This window comes from Natator depressus, chromosome 15, assembly GCF_965152275.1.
Source record: "Natator depressus isolate rNatDep1 chromosome 15, rNatDep2.hap1, whole genome shotgun sequence".
In the NCBI taxonomy this organism is placed as follows: domain Eukaryota; kingdom Metazoa; phylum Chordata; order Testudines; family Cheloniidae; genus Natator; species Natator depressus.
In genome coordinates this window covers 30130225-30149613 of record NC_134248.1, presented here as the reverse complement: position 1 = coordinate 30149613, position 19389 = coordinate 30130225, and the positions used below count along the sequence as shown (strand labels likewise).

The 19389-nt window shown below is 42.8% G+C and overlaps 1 protein-coding gene across 3 annotated transcripts in view; it reads right to left on the bottom strand.

Annotated features, from left to right (window-relative positions):
* The window catches only part of GRK3 (G protein-coupled receptor kinase 3), a 123540-nt gene that overhangs the window by 87485 nt on the left and 16666 nt on the right, over nt 1-19389 (bottom strand). For 2 of the 3 annotated variants that reach the window (XM_074972967.1, XM_074972969.1), the window contains exon 2: nt 16183-16259. In XM_074972967.1, coding sequence (XP_074829068.1) covers nt 16183-16259 — 77 coding nt within the window. The remainder of the gene's footprint in view (nt 1-16182; nt 16260-19389) is intronic. The other variant, XM_074972968.1, reaches the window with a different exon arrangement.

Sequence of the window (19389 nt, the reverse complement as noted above, 5' to 3'; positions counted from 1 at the left end):
AATTCAGGTAGTCATATTTCGACATCAGGGCCCGGTAAGTCGTCATCCTGAACTGTAATATCACCAAAGAGCAGCTTTTATGACCCAAAAGATCCAGTTGCTTCTAGTTTATGTAATACAGGGCAGCTTTTGGAATATACTGTCTCTCCCTTTCATTACCTGCGCTCATGACAAGAGAATTTGGTGCTGGGTGTAAAAATAAAACACTCGAAATCCCCGGCCAGGACATACTATTTTTTATCGGCACACTTGAGTGTAGGGGGTGCTGTTGGTAACAGAACTAGAGGGTCTGGGCCTAGGTCCAAAGCCAGTCTTAAGACTTGCTCCATCGTTAACAGTCTGAACTTAATATCCCTGTTTTTACGGGATAGTCTCTTAAAAGAAGTGCAAACCTTGCACTTGCTGCGGAAATGCGAGTCTCCCAAGCAATAAATACCCTGAGAATGCCCATTGCTGATGGGAATAGCTTCTCGGCAGGAGAGGCACCTTTTAAAATCCAGAGAGCCCAGCATCCCAGATACAAGAAAAAAAACTGACCCCTCAATAAAGGGGGAAAAAAAATTTTTTTTGGGGGGGTGGGGGGTGGGGGGGAATGGGAACAGCAGTTCCAACAACTACTAAGTATCGGGGGGAGGGATAGCTCAGTGGTTTGAGCATTGGCCTGCTAAACCCAGAGTTGTGAGTTCAATCCTTGAGGGGGCCATTTAGGGATCTGGGGCAAAGTTTGGGGATTGGTCCTGCTTTGAGCAGGGGGTTGGACTAGATGACCTCCTGAGGTCCCTTCCAACCCTGATATTCTATGATCCCATAAACTAACTGAAGAACTAACAGTATATACTATATTCTATCACTAAAGAGGAAAATAGGCACACACTAAACTCCAGCTCAAGGCAGTTGAGAAGGAACTCTGGGCGGTTCACCTGCACAGCCCTATATAGCCTCAGTACAGGGCATGAAGGTGTGTAGGAAGCATGCACAGGATGAGCAGGCACTGCTAACAAAAATCTCCAGTCAAAGGCACAGGGTGCATGTTCACTGAAGTTGAGCACCTGCAGGGACACGACCTGAAGAAGAACTGGTGCCTTGCAACAGGGGCACTATTGAAATCCAAAAGACAAGCATGCAATCCTAAGGTCCTGGTGTCAAGATGTCTTGGGTGGCTCACAACTGTGAGTGCCATTCTCTTGGCAGACTGCTTCAAACCAGGGCTCAAACTCCAAATTGGTTGTGTGGTCTATGCTTACATTTCATAGAATCATAGAATATCAGGGTTGACCAATCCCCAATCAAATCATCCCAGACAGGGCTTTGTCAAGCCTGACCTTAAAAACTTCCAAGGAAGGAGATTCTACCACCTCCCTAGGTAACGCATTCCAGTGTTTCACCACCCTCCTAGTGAAAAAGTTTTTCCTAATATCCAACCTAAACCTCCCCCACTGCAACTTGAGACCATTACTCCTTGTCCTGTCCTCTTCTACCACTGAGAATAGTCTAGAACCATCCTCTCTGGAACCACCTCTCAGGTAGTTGAAAGCAGCTATCAAATCCCCCCTCATTCGTCTCTTCTGCAGACTAAACAATCCCAGTTCCCTCAGCCTCTCCTCATAACTCATGTGTTCCAGACCCCTAATCATTTTTGTTGCCCTTCGCTGGACTCTCTCCAATTTATCCACGTCCTTCTTGTAGTGTGGGGCCCAAAACTGGACACAGTACTCCAGATGAGGCCTCACCAATGTCGAATAGAGGGAAACGATCACGTCCCTCGATCTGCTCGCTATGCCCCTACTTATACATCCCAAAATGCCATTGGCCTTCTTGGCAACAAGGGCACACTGCTGACTCATATCCAGCTTCTCGTCCACTGTCACCCCTAGGTCCTTTTCTGCAGAACTGCTGCCGAGCCATTCGGTCCCTAGTCTGTAGCGGTGCATTGGGTTCTTCCGTCCTAAGTGCAGGACCCTGCACTTATCCTTATTGAACCTCATCAGGTTTCTTTTGGCCCAATCCTCCAATTTGTCTAGGTCCCTCTGTATCCTATCCCTGCCCTCCAGCGTATCTACCACTCCTCCCAGTTTAGTATCATCCGCAAATTTGCTGAGAGTGCAATCCACACCATCCTCCAGATCATTTATGAAGATATTGAACAAAACCGGCCCCAGGACCGACCCCTGGGGCACTCCACTTGACACCGGCTGCCAACTAGACATGGAGCCATTGATCACTACCCGTTGAGCCCGACAATCTAGCCAACTTTCTACCCACCTTATAGTGCATTCATCCAGCCCGTACTTCTTTAACTTGCTGACAAGAATACTGTGGGAGACCGTGTCAAAAGCTTTGCTAAGGTCAAGAAACAATACATCCACTGCTTTCCCTTCATCCACAGAATCAGTAATCTCATCATAGAAGGCGATTAGATTAGTCAGGCATGACCTACCCTTGGTGAATCCATGCTGACTGTTCCTGATCACTTTCCTCTCCTCTAAGTGCTTCAGGATTGATTCCTTGTGGACCTGCTCCATGATTTTTCCGGGGACTGAGGTGAGGCTGACTGGCCTGTAGTTCCCAGGATCCTCCTTCTTCCCTTTTTTAAAGATTGGCACTACATTAGCCTTTTTCCAGTCATCTGGGACTTCCCCCGATCACCACGAGTTTTCAAAGATAATGGCCAATGGCTCTGCAATCACATTCGCCAATTCCTTTAGCACTCTCGGATGCAACTCGTCTGGCCCCATGGACTTGTGCACGTCCAACTTTTCTAAATAGTCCCTAACCACCTCTTTCTCCACAGAGGGCTGGCCATCTACTCCCCATGTTGTGATGCCCAGCGCAGCAGTCTGGGAGCTGTCCTTGTTAGTGAAGACAGAGGCAAAAAAAGCATTGAGCACATTAGCTTTTTCCACATCCTCTGCCACTAGGTTGCCTCCCTCATTCAATAAGGGGCCCACACTTTCCTTGGCTTTCTTCTTGTTGCCAACATACCTGAAGAAACCCTTCTTGTTACTCTTGACATCTCTTGCTAGCTGCAGCTCCAGGTGCGATTTGGCCCTCCTGATTTCATTCCTACATGCCCGAGCAATATTTTTATACTCTTCCCTGGTCATATGTCCAACCTACCACTTCTTGTAAGCTTCTTTTTTATGTTTAAGATCCGCTAGGATTTCACCGTTAAGCCAAGCTGGTCGCCTGCCATATTTACTATTCTTTCGACTCATCGGGATGGTTTGTCCCTGTAACCTCAACAGGGATTCCTTGAAATACAGCCAGCTCTCCTGGACTCCTTTCCCCTTCATGTTAGTCCCCCAGGGGATCCTACCCATCCGCTCCCTGAGGGAGTCGAAGTCTGCTTTCCTGAAGACCAGGGTCCGTATCCTGCTGCTTACCTTTCTTCCCTGTGTCAGGATCCTGAACTCAACCAACTCATGGTCACTGCCTCCCAGATTCCCATCCACTTTTGCTTCCCCCATTAATTCTTCCCTGTTTGTGAGCAGCAGGTCAAGAAAAGCTCCCCCCCAGTTGGCTCGTCTAGCACTTGCACCAGGAAATTGTCCCCTACGCTTTCCAAAAACTTCCTGGATTTCACCAACTAAATATTAAGAATGAACTCCTCAGGCACTACAACACCCTTAACATGGAGTCACAGAGTCCCCTTGGACAATCTTGCCACCCAGGCAAACTTGCCTTTGTGACAGACAGTCCCTCCCTTACACCAAAAAAAACCACAATAATATTCAGTTTACTCCCAGTCCGAAAGGACCAGTCACTTACTCCAGGTCAATTGTACCTCAGATCTCTCACCAAAGACAATACTAAAGGTTTATTAACTAGGAAAAAGAAATAAGAGTTATTTACAACGTTAAAGCAGGTAAACATACACACAAATGAGTTACAGTCTTAGGTATCAAAAGTAATAGACGCTGCTGTAATGTGCAAGCTCTATCTGTCCTTTAGGGCTAACCCAGGCTAAATGGCTGGGGCTCCCTAGCTTATGCTTAAAAGTCTTGCCCTCTCCCTGAAGTCCAAGCAGCCTAGGGATAACAATTTTTTCTTGACAGGGATTTTTGTTCCATTTCCCCTGAGCTCAAACTGATAGGACTGAGCATTTGTGCATGCCTCCTCTTCATGGACGTGGGGGGAGCGATCAACAAAGACTTTTGGTCACTGATGTTCCATAATGATTTGTCGGATGTCTATAGGCCTTCTTTTGTTGGGCAGGAGAGGACACCTCTTGTGGTAAACTAGTATTTCACACTTGGTAATGCTTCTCTCCTGACCATGGGGATTTCCAGTTTCATAGCAAACACTTTATAGTCAGAGAGCAAAAACACTTAAATATTACCTTATAACACGGGGTACAGACATTATAAATTAGATTAATACATGCAGCAACTCACAAGCGTTTCATAAAGTCCAAACACATCTCTATAAATCCAATACCTATTTTAACAATACTAACACACAGGTGAGTCAGACTGGTTTCCAGCTATGCATTTGTCAATGTTCAGTGAGGCCTTGGGGCCTTAGCACAAACGGGCACCTGGTCTGTCAGCATCACACTTGGCACCAGGAGAGATCTCACTGAGGAAAAAGTTTACAAGGGAGGAAGCTAATAAAACATCCCAACTATTACCTGAAACATATCAAAAAAGATGCCAATAGGCAACCCACTGACCTATGCTAAACTAACACTATTATATATACTATACCGGGGTGGGCAAACTACGGCCCTCGGAGCGGATCCAGCCTGTTAGGGCTTTGGATCCAGCCTGCGGGATTTTCCCCCGTGGTGCCATAGGCCCCGCGCCGCTCTCAGACGTGGCCAGCACCGCGTCCCTAGGGCCCCAGAGGTGGGGGGGGGCAGAGAGCTCCGTGCATTGCCCTTGCCTCCAGGCACCACCCCCTCACAGCTCCCATTGGCCAGGAACGAGGAACCACGTCCAATGGGAGCTTCGGGGGAGGTACCTGGAGGCGTGGCAAGGGCAGCGCGCGGAGCCTTGTGCGCCCTCCTCCCCCAGGGGCTGCGCAGGGACATGGTACCGGCCACTTCCCGGAGCAGCGTGGCATGGGCTGGGGCTGAGGCAGGCATGCAGGGAGCCTGCCCTGGCCCCGGTGCGCACTGCAGCCACCCCGGAGCCCTTTTAGGTAAGAGGTGCCGGGCCAGAGCCCGAACCCCTCCTGCACCCCGCCCCTCAACTCCCTTCCCTGAGCCCCCTGCCTGCACCCCTCCCCGAACTCCCTGCCCTGAGCCCCCTGCCTGTGCCCTGCACTCAGCCCTCTGTCGCACCTCACACCCCTCGGCACCCCACACACCCCCTGTCCTGAGCCCCCTGCTGCACCACACGCACCCCCTGCCCTGAGCCCCCTGCCGTACCCCACAACCCTCCTGCACCCCAACGCCCTGCCCTGAGCTTCCTCCTTCACTCTGCACCCCTCCTGCACCCCAACCCCCTTCCCTGAGCCCCCTCATACACCCTGTACCCCCCTCTGACCCAATCCCTTGCCCTGAGCCCGTTCCTGCACACTGCACCCCCTCCCACACCCTGCACTCCCTCCCGCACCCCAACCCCCTGCCCCAGCCCTGCATACAATTTCCCCACCCAGATGTGGCCCTCGGCCCAAAAAGTTTGCCCACCCCTGCACTATACAAAGACACTGGCACTCAGTCTCAAAACCACACGCATGAGAACATAAGAACATAAGAGTGGCCCTACTGCGTCAGACCAAAGGTCCATCCAGCCCAGTATCCTGTCTGCCAACAGTGGCCAATGCCAGGTGCCCCAGAGGGAGTGAACCTAACAGGTAATGAGAAGGAACTGAGTGATGGTTGGACACATATTATCCTTTATGCCCTCGGTATGAGAGCACTAGGATGCTCAGGCCACATGTATGACACCAATAGGGGTCGCTGGCCAAACAGATCTTGAGCACATGGGGCACATACACACCGAAAGGGGAAAATACATATGGACTGTCACCAGCTTGATTGAAAAGCCAGTAGGTGTCTTGTTAAGTGAGCTCCCCAAGTTTTCAGGAGTCCAACCAATATCTAACTTAGGTTGGCCCACCATGGCCTTACATTCACCCAAAGTAAAACAAAAGGTCTCTCAATGACCTAAATGTGAAGTATGGTCAGCAGTGGTTCTTGACTCATCCTGGCTTCTTGGGTTATGGTCAGGGCCAGATTAACCCATCACTGGGCCCTAGGCAAACATACGCTTCTGGGAGAGGAGGGGATGGGGCAGGCCGCCACCCCAGCCGAGCTCTCTCTCAGGCAGCCACAGCGCGCACAGAGCAGAGATTCTGAGCAGCAAGCTTCAGCTGGCATGAGAAGTGGCTGGTACCACTCCCCTCCCGGACCCGGCTGCCAGGGAGAATGGCCGAATGTGCCGGGGGGGAGGGGCAGCAGGAGAAAGACAGACATCTCCCCAACCCCCGCAGGTAACTCTGGTGCGGTGGGAAGAGCACAGAGGCCCCAGGCTGGGCAGAGGAGATGTGGGGTGGTCACATGTCCTCCCCTTTAGATTGTACATCCCCCACCCAATATCAGGATGCACGAATCATCCATGCACTGGAGGACCAAGTCCCACTGGTTTCACCAGCGGCTGAGCCTACAAGGCCTTTCTAGGCAACTCCGGTGATCCCAAACTCACTGCATTTCTTTTCTTAAAGGGCCGCTCCTGAGGCCGGGTGCACCAAGGCCAAAGTATCTCCAGCAGGAGACAGCAAATGCCTGGTACAACACATCCATTGAAACGCACTCAAAGAAGAACTGAGGGTACCATATAATCTTAAAGGAAGGAGTTTAAGTCCACAGCCTTTTGGAAACAAACAGACTTTTAAGAAACACAGAAAGTCACTGCAGTCTGTGAGTAACTGGACTTAAACTGTGCTGGTTTTACCGTCTAATACATGTCCCTGTTAAAAGCTGTAACAGCAGAAACTTTAAAAAAAAAAAATCACAAGGCTGATTCACATAATTTATTACTCCTGTATCTGTACCCACTCATTTCTCCATGAGAAGAAAATAACCTACTTCTAGTGTTCAAAGCTTCCTGTCCACTCAGAAGTCTTGACAATACAAAAGAAATGTTGTATAATTAGGCTGCTCTGCTGAGACACAAAAGTTTTTTCCCTTTTTCCTTATATGACATTATCCTTCCCAAAACAAAATTGTATATAGGTTCTAAAAGCACAGATTTTATGTAGACCTCAGCTGATGAATCGTTCTATTATTTAACAAGAAAAGGTTCAGGCTGCAGCCTGATAAAGAAAGATCTAAATTATTTATAATGAAAAAAACAGAATGAATTAAAACATTTTATAGGTTGGTTTCAGATGTTATTCAACTCTGGACAGACAAAAGCAGGCCTTTTTTCCACCTTAAAATTATGCACAGGTAAAAGTACTTATATAATTTATGGTACCAGGCACTCAAGTGCCAACAATATTCTTTATAAAACATCTAAGTATGGTGTTTTCTCCATGTCCAACCCTTGAAAGAGATGTAATGAGCCAAGTTAGACTGTATAAAGATATTCTTCCAATTAGCCACATTTCATCTGCCCTCAGGATTTTTCACAGAGAAATAACTTTTATAGCAATACACCAGAAGAAATTTATGCCAGCCAGCAAGTAGTATAATTAGCTAATTTATACATATTGGCCAGTCTGAAACCACCTTTTCAATAAATAATTTTTGTTGTTTATACTTCATGAATCAACTTTTAACCAAATGGGTTGAATGACACAATATTTTTGTGTTTTCTAAAACAATGAGAACGCAACTGATCAGTAATAACACAATAAACCAAATGTCAAAGCACTGCACATACACCAGACACATTTTTCTTTAACATACCAAATAACTGATGAAGATGTAATAAAATCAATGAAACAGCAAGTTTTCACATATTTAAATATGTCTGGACAGATCATCTCTTGCACAAGTGTTACAGGCTGTTCAAAGTGAAAGTATCAATGTTTATGGCGCAACAGACAGCACAGTATTATATTCTATTTCTACAGCAACCTGCAATCTAACCCACACCAATATCAAAATTATTTTAAAAAACACAAAAGTATATTCATAACAACTCATCATCCCAAATGTCTAGAAATTAAATGAAAATTGTGGAAATTATTTTAAAATTAACACTAATTTTGTGAGCATTTTTACAAGAGTAAGAACTACAATTTTTTTAAAGGTTTCAGAGTAACAGCCATGTTAGTCTGTATTCGCAAAAAGAAAAGGAGGACTTGTGGCACCTGAGAGACTAACCAATTTATTTGAGCATAAGCTTTCGTGAGCTACAGCATCCGATGAAGTGAGCTGTAGCTCACGAAAGCTCATGCTCAAATAAATTGGTTAGTCTCTAAGGTGCCACAAGTACTCCTTTTCTTTTTGCGAATTTTTTTAAAAAATAGATATTTCATAATGTTGAATTACACCTCCAGTGACTTCCAGTTTATTCTGTTTTCCTCTACCTCAGTATGCATGATTCCCATTGACATCAGTAGAACATCTGTGTGTATAGGAAAACAGACCCTGAATAAAATGCCACATAATAACAACAGTTTCTTGGTTTTGTTTTCAATCATCTGGTTTCAAAGATGTACATGGTTCCTTTACAGATACAAAATACGAGTTTTGCTAAACAGACTAACAAGGAGACGTTTATGTCCAACTAATATCCAACAGAATCATGCAACTCATCCATAATCCAGGTTTTAGTCTGATCTTGAACCTGCTGCATAAACTGAAAACTACTAACAATGAAACAACAATAGGAGGAAAGAGAAACCAGTTTTTACAGGGTACTTTAAGTTTCATTTTTTACCACTCTTTTCACTTCCTAATTTCCACAGAGTCTCACTTATGTTTTATATCTTCCACATGTCTGAAATGGAACCCAAAAATAAATGCACTTTTCCATAAACACAAAAAGCAAATACAGTATGTTGCAAATCTGTCTAGGTATTTATGTAATCTCTGCTACTTTCATACACAAAAAGTAGAAGAGACTCAAATAGCAAGTTAATTTAAGTGAAATGTACATATATATGCATGCATGCACAACACTGCCGTTCTTCTTCCCTATCTCATATTTCCTCTCAATCTTCCTATCCTCCATGACTACCATTTCCTCTTCTTTACATTCCTCCGCATCCCACCCTGACACAAAATTGTAGTTTTTAACCTGGAATAAATTAATACACACCTGGGCCCTTTAAGACACATGTATAACTAAAAAGAAAAGGAGTACTTGTGGCACCTGAGAGACTAACCAATTTATTTGAGCATAAGCTTTCGTGAGCAGCTCACGAAAGCTCATGCTCAAATAAATTGGTTAGTCTCTCAGGTGCCACAAGTCCTCCTTTTCTTTTTGCGAATACAGACTAACACGGCTGTTACTCTGAAACAAGTATAGCAACTGCACTCTGTATCTGTTAAATTCTCCCCCTTCCTCTGATCCCGCACCTCTACTTCTTGCCTTATTCCTTCTTTTGTTATGTCTGATTCTGGATTATAAACCCACAGATCATGGCCCCTATCCTGAAAAGACTTACATGTATGCTTAACTTTACACGTTAGTCCCACTGACTTCAATGGGACTACTCACATCACATGTAAAGTTAATCATGTGCCTTAGTCTTTACAAAATTGGGGCCCTCGTCTTTTCTATATGTTGTAAACTGCCTAGCACTATTTGACAACCAAATTTTATTGCTCTCACTGCTCTTTCTTCAGAGGATTATTTAATTAGTTCAAAATGCCACGGGCACACAGATCTCATGCTTACATTAAACAAGGGTTTCAATAACGTACTAGGGAGTGAGTCTTCAAAACGTGTTATATTTAGATACTTAAGGGATTGCACCACATTGTGCTCCCGTATTGAAAGGGCAGGGAGAATTTCTCAACAGCAAGTTTACCTCCCGCTCATGGCAGACAGCTGACAGGAAGATCTTATACTATAGAGTCCATTCACACAGCTGTAAGGCCTGTCAGTACACTGATCTTAGGATGAATTAACACTATTTTGCTCTGAAAAGCCACCATAAGCTAGAATAATCACCCTGAGCTCTAGCACTCTGAAGGGAGTTAATATGATATGAAATTCCTAAAGGATCCAAAACAGACATGAATGTGTGGGAAGAACACAGATGGCAAAATTCTTAACCTAGTATAGAGCTCCAATATGGAGAAAGCTGAACATAAGATAACATAAGGAATAGCCAAGTGAATCATTCCTAGAAAGAACAGTCCCCCAATAGAAAGGAAAATAACGCAAAATGGAAGAAAATGTTCACGTAAATTGATAAATGTAGGGTGACCAGATGAAACGGACAAAATATCAGGACACATGGGGGAAGCAAAAAAAATAAAAGCAGCCGGAGCGGCCAAAGCCACAATATCGGGACAAATGGCATCCTGACCGTGCATTAGTCGTGACGCGGGACAAAGACCTAAAAATCAGGACATCTGGTCACCCTAGATAAATGACAACCACATTTTCTGCAATTAAGCAAACATATATTTCTCACTGGGACTACTGACATGCAGTAAGTTTAATGACAGGTTTCAGAGTAACAGCCCTGTTAGTCTGTATTCGCAAAAAGAAAAGGAGTACTTGTGGCACCTTAGAGATTAACCAATTTATTTGAGCATAAGCTTTAGTGAGCTACAGCTCACTTCATCGGATGCATACTGTGGAAAATACAGCAGATGTTTGTTTTTATACACACAAATCATGAAAAAATGGGTGTTTATCACTACAAAAGGTTTTCTCTCCCCCCACCCCACTCTCCTGCTGGTAATAGCTTATGTAAAGTGATCACTCTCCTTACAATGTGTATGATAATCAAGGTGGGCCATTTCCAGCACAAATCCAGGTTTTCTCCCCCCCCCCCCCACCTCTTTATCTATCTGTGTACTTGACAACAGAGATGGGGTGGAAATCAGGTTTAGCCTTAAAGCCAAAGGGAAAATGCGAGAGCTTTTTGTAACAATGTGCAAAGGGTAAGTATTATACTATGATCAAGTTCCAAAACAACTAACCCGGTTTTGCTCAAATTGTCCAAAAAAAGCCAAACATGGAAATTTCATCTCAAAAGGTTATTACAGAAAATTACAAGCAACTGTGAATGGAGTGTTTTAATGGAAACTGTTAAGTACCACCAGAATCTAAAGAAACTGCTCGATAGACAGATGTGAACCAGATCCAAATCAGTGACCAAGAGCTGAAAGGTTCTGCATTTTATCATACCCAGAGCATCTAGTTTACCAACATTATCTTCTACCTACTATTAGGCAGCACTGATAAGAAAGATCAATACTGCCTTTCTTTAGATTTGTTACAGTGAAAGTGTATATCGCATTTGTTCCAAGTGCATTAATGTAATTGTTGCTATTGCCTAATTTAAAATCTCTTACTCTTAGAAAATACACCTGCTGCATATGTCAATTACAAAAATCAGAGCTTGAATGAAACAATTTTTACAAGTGTGCATGATCAACAGTAAAATATAATGCAAAAATAAATTAAAATACCATTTTAATAATCAAGCATAGCAAAATAGATTCTATTTATGAATTATAACTAATCATTTGAGTACTGGAAAAGCGTCTATTTCCAATGCACACACAATCTACTTGTTGTGTAGCAAACAGGATGTGGTAATGAGAAAACTAGTTAAAGGTGGTTATTCATTCCACTTAGATACACGCTGTACTTCCCCATGAAGCTGGTATTACACAGGAAGTAACTTGTGCCTGGCACAACAGATTGGCTACTTAATTAAATGCTAGCATAGCAGCTTTCTAGCTGGATGCATCATCTGTGTGTTCTCTTAAACGCACTGTACGAGTTCCTCACTGTACAAGTTTAAGATCATGCAGCAGTCAAACAAGAATCCCATGACACCTAGAGGTGCCCAGGGCAGTTTAAAGCAAATGAAGCAACTTATTTTCCTCCATAAAACCTGAAGTAAATAGAGATACACTAATTTAAGCACAACCTTTAAAGGTTTAGGGCCATCTCATCCTTGAAGAAGCTAATGCCACATTGCAGATTGGATATTCCTGAAGTTCTTACTCAGTTTCCTTCACATTCTTCTTTTGTCCCCATCAGTGCAAGTAACAAGTGATTCGACCTCCAAAACCAAAGGATCCCCTGAGATCCTTTGCAAGGCTATACATCTAGAAACAAAAAACACAGATCATACTTTCAAGCTGCAGGACTGTATTTTGGAAAGTCGTGACCCTGAAAAAGTCATGACTCTTAACCCTAAGAGTTAACAGTAGATGAGCTCCATGTGACACGTGTGGCTAAAACAGCTAACTCAATACTTAGACATATTAAAAGGGAAACATGAAACAGGAGAAGAGGGGCAATATTATCTATGTATATGACATTGCAAAGACTAATACTGGAAGACTGTGTCCAGTTCTGGTTTCCGCACTTTAATAACTGGAAAGAATGCAGAAATGGGCTACAACTTAAGAATGATTTGTGGCCTGGAAACGTGACAGAGACTAAAGGAGCTCAATCGATATAGTTTATCAAAGAAAAGATAAAAAGGTGACTTGATTAGGGTCAACAATTACCTACTCAGGAAGAAGATATCTGATATTAGAGGGCTTTCAAATTTAGCAGACAAAGGCATAATAAGAACCAAAGGCTGGATGCTGAAGTTAGAGAGGTTCTAACTGGAAAAAGAGATGCACATTTTTAACACTGAAAATGATTAATCGTTTGAAGAAATTATCAAGGAATATGGTAAATTCTCCTTCAATGAGAGTCTTTAAATCCAAGACTGGATATCGTCCTAAAAATATGCTCTAGTTCAACCACAATCTGTTGGGTAGGCTGCAAGAATCACTGGATGAAATCTATGCCTTATTCTATGCCAGAGAATCATAAAGGCCCCTTCCAAACTCAGAATCTATGCACTAGAGATATCTGCAAAGGGTCTGTCCCTTCACAGCAGCTCTCTAATCCCCCAGCTCCCTATTCACAGAAATCACAGAACTGGAAGGGACCTCGAGAGGTCATCTAGTCCAGTCCCCTGCACTCAAGGCAGGACTAAGTATTATCTAGACCATCCCTGACAGGTGTTTGTCCAACCCGCTCTTAAAAATCCCCAATGATAGAGATTCCACCACCTCCCTAGGCAATTTATTCCAGTGCTTAACCACCCTGACAGTTAGGAAGTTTTTCCTAATGTCCAGCCTAAACCTCCCTTGCTGCAAGTTAAGCCCCTTGCTTCTTGTTCTATCCTCAGAGGTTAAGAAGAACAATTTTTCTCCCTCCTCCTTGTAACAACCTTTTATGTACTATTACACTTAGCAGTGCTGTAATTAAGACAGCATTTCATCATCTATGGCTGGGGGGCAAGCAGGGTCAGTGAAGGGGACAATATAGCTTTAAATCTACATAAAATTAAAGCACATCGACGTCATGCATTATTACAATCCAAAGTGTTTCTTGTATGTTCTTACCATATGTTCAAATATACAACAAATTTTTCATTTCATTTATAAAGTCCTTCACAACTCTGCCCTTTCCTGCTTGTCCACTCTTGCCTTTTATCTACCTCCTCTGGCCAGTCAACAATGCCAACCTCATCCGCTCATCTTCTCTCTCAACTTCCTCACTGCTCTTACACGTGGTACAAGCATAGTGAATGCATTTGGAAGGCCATGGGTCTCTCCTCCTCCAAACCCCTCCTGGGCTGTAAGATGCAGCCACTGCTGCGACCCACTTCTGCTTACAAGAAATAAGCCTACCAATGATAGTTGGGGTCAGTGTCAGTCTGGGAGAGTTAATATTAACTTAAACCCCCCCCCCAAAAAATGCTAATTTTTGTAACCATCTGGAACTACCAAGTAGTGCAATGGCAACCTATGTAACCATGGGGTCTTATTTTGGTTTCCTTTGTCCTCTCTCTCCACTTTCATTTGCAAAATTCATTGTGCCTCATCTCAGCTTAGATTTTAAGCTCCTTAGAATAGGGATAAATTGCTACATGTTTGTCCAGCACCTTGCATAATGGGGCCCAATTTTAACTATGGCCACTAGGCACAACCAGAATACAACCAAATAAATAATAATAATAATAATAATAAACACCAGATATGAGTTGTTAGTATCTGATTGTTAAAAATCTATCTTTATTCTCACAGCATTGTGTATTAGACCGAGAATACTCTATCATAAGCAATTATGTTAATGTGTGAAAACAAAACAATGTAGCAAAGAACAAGGTAGAAAACAGCAATAAAAAATAAATGAACATCCAAAATAAAGACAATATTTTCAGCAAAACAAAGTCTCTTCAGTTAAAAAACACCCACATTTATCCTTAATCTTTTCCCCTCATTCCAAAGTTGTCTTCAGAAGAGACATGCTGTCTCTCACCATGCTACTTCATTCTAGCAAAATTGTTATTATGGAGAAGCTGGTTAGAAGCTCCACAGTTAAGGATGAGAGTTTAGAGATATAAGTATTTAACATGGATAAAAAAAGAAAATAATATAAGCAGCAGCTGTGAGGGAAAAGCAAAGTATATAATCTCACAACATCTCTGAAATATGCATCTCAGCTTTTTGAACATACTGAGTTTTATGTCTGAATACTCAACTGTAAGCAATTTGGGGCAGACACTGATCTTTAATGAGTTTATACTGAACAATGGGGTCCAGTTTTTGACTGGGATGACTGCATGCTATCAAAGTACAAATGATAAATAGGACAACAATCTTTTTTTTTTAATTCCTCAGGTCAGAGTTAACTACCTACTAGTACTGTAACAACAGAATATCTAAAAATAATTGTCACAACTTGTACTGTTCTTTGGAACAGACTATTAGTTGAAAGATATTTAACCATACGACTGGAAATGAACAATCAAATACAAGTTTCCTTGGTTCCTTAACTATCTGATTTGACTCATACCACACAGATGTAGAGAATTAAAATCATTCTATTTGGCAGTGCTACTGAAAGATCCCCTTGTATATATTTTGCCCCTGCTATGCAACATTACATCAATTATTCAGAAAGGGAAGTGCTAAACTGAGCCACACATAAACAGGCATTAGTACTGTCAAAAGGAGGATCTGTTTGTTCTGCAGTCCAGTACTTTTGGCTGGAGTAGGAAACTGTTAAACAATCTGTAACATTCTTTTTCCCAGCCAGCTTGCCCTTAGTGTATCTGCATGTGAGTAACACCAAGTGTGTTTCTTTACTCTTATTTAGCAGCAATAGTTTCTTTCTTTCTTAAATAAACAGTGTGTGGTTTAGCAGCAGCTATCATCTGGATTTGATGGTTAACAGTGAGAGAACAAGTGCTGACTGTCCACCACTGAAGATTAGAAAGACTCTGAGCTCAGAAGGAAAGTAACCAGATGAAATCCACCAACTGGGTGGTGCCAAAGCCACCAGTGGTCCAGAAAACTTCTTTATCCTAAGAGGTGCCAAGACAGTATGTGTGGGATACATGCTGGCACAGAGGATGCTCCATGATCTTTGGGAGTAACAAGGTTGATCTGTTGTTATATACCATATATCCGGACTGGAACAGAAGTACTGAGAGATGAGAGGAATACAAAACTCTTGGTCTTCACAGTTCCAATCTTTCACTCAACGGCCCAGAAATGGCTGCCAATAGGTAGTTATAATTCTTCAACCTTAAACAAAGTTCAACCATTCTTTTAAGTCCTGTCCATACTCTACTATACCAGCGGTTCTCAAACAGGGGTCCATGGCCCATTGGGGGGCCACGAGCAGATTTCAGGGGATCCACCAAGCAGGGCCAGCGTTAGACTTGTTGGAGCCCAGGGCGGAAAGCCGAAGCTCCACTGCATGAGGCTGAAGCCCAGGGCCCTGAGCCCTGCCACCCAGGGCTGAAGCCGAAGCCTGAGCAATTGCCCTGCTTGCTACCCCATAACATCAGCCCTGGCTTTTATATGCAAAAAACCAGTTGATGTGGCACAGCTGGGCTATGGAGTTTTTATAGTATGTTGGGGAGGCCTCAGAATGAAAAAGGTTGAGAACCCCTGTACTATACTATGTTTAACTAAGTCTACAGTGCTATCTTCAACTGGCTGCACTAAACAGTAGCAAACAAATCAATCTTAAAAACATAAAACAAGAAAATTTGATTCAAAACAGAATTTACCAATCTTCTGATTGAAAATCTTGTCAAAGGTTAATTCACCTCTCTCCTCAAGATACTTCTGCATCACACTGCGGATACTGAAAGACAAAAAAATTAAAGAACAGTTACTCATCAAAAAGAAAAGGAGGACTGAAGTGAGCTGTAGCTCATGAAAGCTTATGCTCAAATAAATTTGTTAGTCTCTAAGGTGCCACAAGTCCTCCTTTTCTTTTTGCAGATACAGACTAACACAGCTGCTACTCTGAAACCAGTTACTCATAAGTTGCTCTTTCTTAACAAGATAGTGAATGTACGTTGGAGGGAAGGAGTCTTGAGGTTAAAAGGTATTGTAAACAGATTTATGAATGTAAGGATGCCAGTGTGCATTCACCTCTGCAACTCAGTTAAAGACTATTTATTGCTTAATCCAAAACCTATGGAAGTCAATAAGAAGCTTTCCATTGACTTCAGTAGGCTGTGGATCAGGCTCTATATTAGAATATTAAAGCAGTACAAGCAGACATTTAAATAAAGTCATTCTCTAGCTCAGGGGCAAAAAAAATTGAACAAATTCTACAATCTGACTAATACAGTATTCAATGTAACACAATTATTTTCTCAAAATTCTATTTCCACTTGTGAATAACTTTCTGAACATTGCTCCTCTACACTGAAATTTCCTATGGGTGGTCCTAACCCAATGAAGAATTTTTAAGGTTTGTGGAAACTTATCCAGCAGTTTGAGTTATGAGAGAATGAAAAAAAATCACTTTTTCCATTGTAAAATAATACTACTCCTCATAATAATCATTCCTTTTTTTTTAGCACAGACTAAATGGTGATAGAGCTTTTATGCGTCAAATTTAGCATTTAAGTAACCTACTCTGAGAAATGTAATGTTGCTAATGTTCCCCGTTCAAAACCTATATTTTTCTATGAAGAGTTGAAAATACCATACTGAGTACATGCAGGATAAAGGATGAAATTGTCACTATGTTTGCACAGTTCCAATATATGCCTAGTGCATGCATGTGCCACTCTGAAAGACAGCATACAACAGGATCGAGACAAGGTGTGCAGGTTTTGCCCAAAACTTGATTCTTGGGTAGTTTTTTTGGTTCTTTTAAATGCAATAACTAGACTGCAGAGGCAATTCAAACTCTCCATGTTCTATAACTTCCCACCCTATACACTCAGGGTCTTCAGAATACAGGTGTTTGAAAAGGATAGAGGGCACACAACACCTGGGCTACCAAACCTGTTGGATATTCTTCTTGAAATGCAGAGCTGGGAGTGGAAGAGTAGAACACACATCAGGTGGCAGGGGAAGGAGTCCAGCAGGTCTACTGACTGCCAAGCCCAGCCATTGCTTTCAAATTATCTGAACTGTGGAGGCCAGAATGCACTCCAGGAAAAGACATCTACTATGGTTATTATTTCAGTTTATTTACACACACAGACCACCCTTTTTGTATTTTTCTTTTTAGGTTTTATTTCTCTCTCTATGCAAAAAAGAGAGAGAGAGAGAAATTAAATGGGGAAAAAACAAGCTAATAAACTTTTAAAATCATGAATTTAAAATAAAGCAGTACACTGTATTTAAAAACAGATACAAAGGTTTCTCACCACAATATTAACTTGCTCACACTGCACATTAACCTGCTTACATTGTAACTCAATGTAAATATTTAACCAATAATAGAAAACACTATATATGTACAATTTGGGTAATTAACATTAGTACAAGATTCTTAACTTCCGATTTGCCTCATTTACATTTTAACTTTGTGACCCTGACACGTTAACATAGTTTTAAAATATAAACCATTTATTTTTGCAGAACATGGTACCATCAAAAATGTACATGGAAGATGCAAAGAGCAGCAAAGGACCCAGTAAGATTCCTAGACGACAAATCTTAGCAACAAAATGTGGAATAGGTAATCATCTCTTCTATCTTATCTTCAGCATTCAGCTCAATCAGTAGTTGGAAGTTTGGGGTAGCCAAAAGCTGTCAGTCAAGACAAGCAAATATATGTCAGAGAGTAGCATTAACAAGTGAATTAAGGACTGTGTTGTTAAGAAGCACTTAAGTCCAAGACAAAAAGTACCAATCAGACATCCCAAAGCGAAGCAATTACATTCTTTAGACCCTATGACAAGGGGGGGGTGATGCAAAACCTCACCCAGAAGTAAAGAGCTGTTTCAGAGGCATGAACTGAATTAGAAGAGAAGGATGCTGCAGTACATTCTATAATAGGAAACAAAATCTTTACTTGGTTTATAGAGAGAACAGAGAACCCTTTAAGACCAGCGCTTGGAGCCCAAAAATGTATTAGTTAATACACTCAGAATTCAGATGCATTCTAAGGGATTTCAGAAAAAAAAGCCAAAAATGGCAGAGAATAAAAATTGGACAATAAAAGAACATGAATCCCAGTGACAGCTGAACCTGGTGATACTCTAAACCAGTGTTTCCCAAACTTGGGATGCTGCTTGTTCAGGGAAAGCCCCTGGCGGGCCGGGCCGGTTTGGCTGAACCTGCAGACGCAACAGGAAAACAATCGCGGCTCCCATTGGCTGCAGTTCACTGCTCCAGGCCAGTGGGGGCTGCAGGAAGGGCGGCCAGCAAATCCCTTGGCCCGTGCCGCTTCCCGCAGCACCCGTTGGTCTGGAGCGGCGAACCACAGCCAGTGGGAGCCGCGATCGGCCGAACCTGCGGACGCAGCAGGTAAACAAACCGGCCCAGCCCGCCAGGAGCTTTCCCTGCACAAACGGCGTCCCAAGTTTGGGAAACACTGCTCTAAACAAAAAGAGCTAAGTAGTGCTGTAGCTCTTCCCAATGCTTCACACTGATTCAACAGACAATCTAGGCTTCAGAGTGAAGTGTGAGTTTATTGTGTGTGCTGGTTGTGTTGATTTGTGTGTGGATTCCATTGTGTGGGGAGAGTTCAATGGATTTGTGAGGGTGCTAAATGAGGAATATAGGCTGAGGTGAGAGGCTATGTGTTTTGGGGCTGTGTATTCTGATTCTGTTGTTGTGGGTGGTTGTGATGTGTTGGGAAAGTTGTGTGGATCTGTGTGAGTGGCAATCATGGGGTGTGGCTCGCAGTGAGGCATTTGGGCCAAGTAATCCACCATCTGTGCAGTCACTCTCCTACAACCAATGAAATTTTTACCCTACAGCTAATTTGGATGCAAGGGTGGTGATTGGTTGAGTTACTTCTG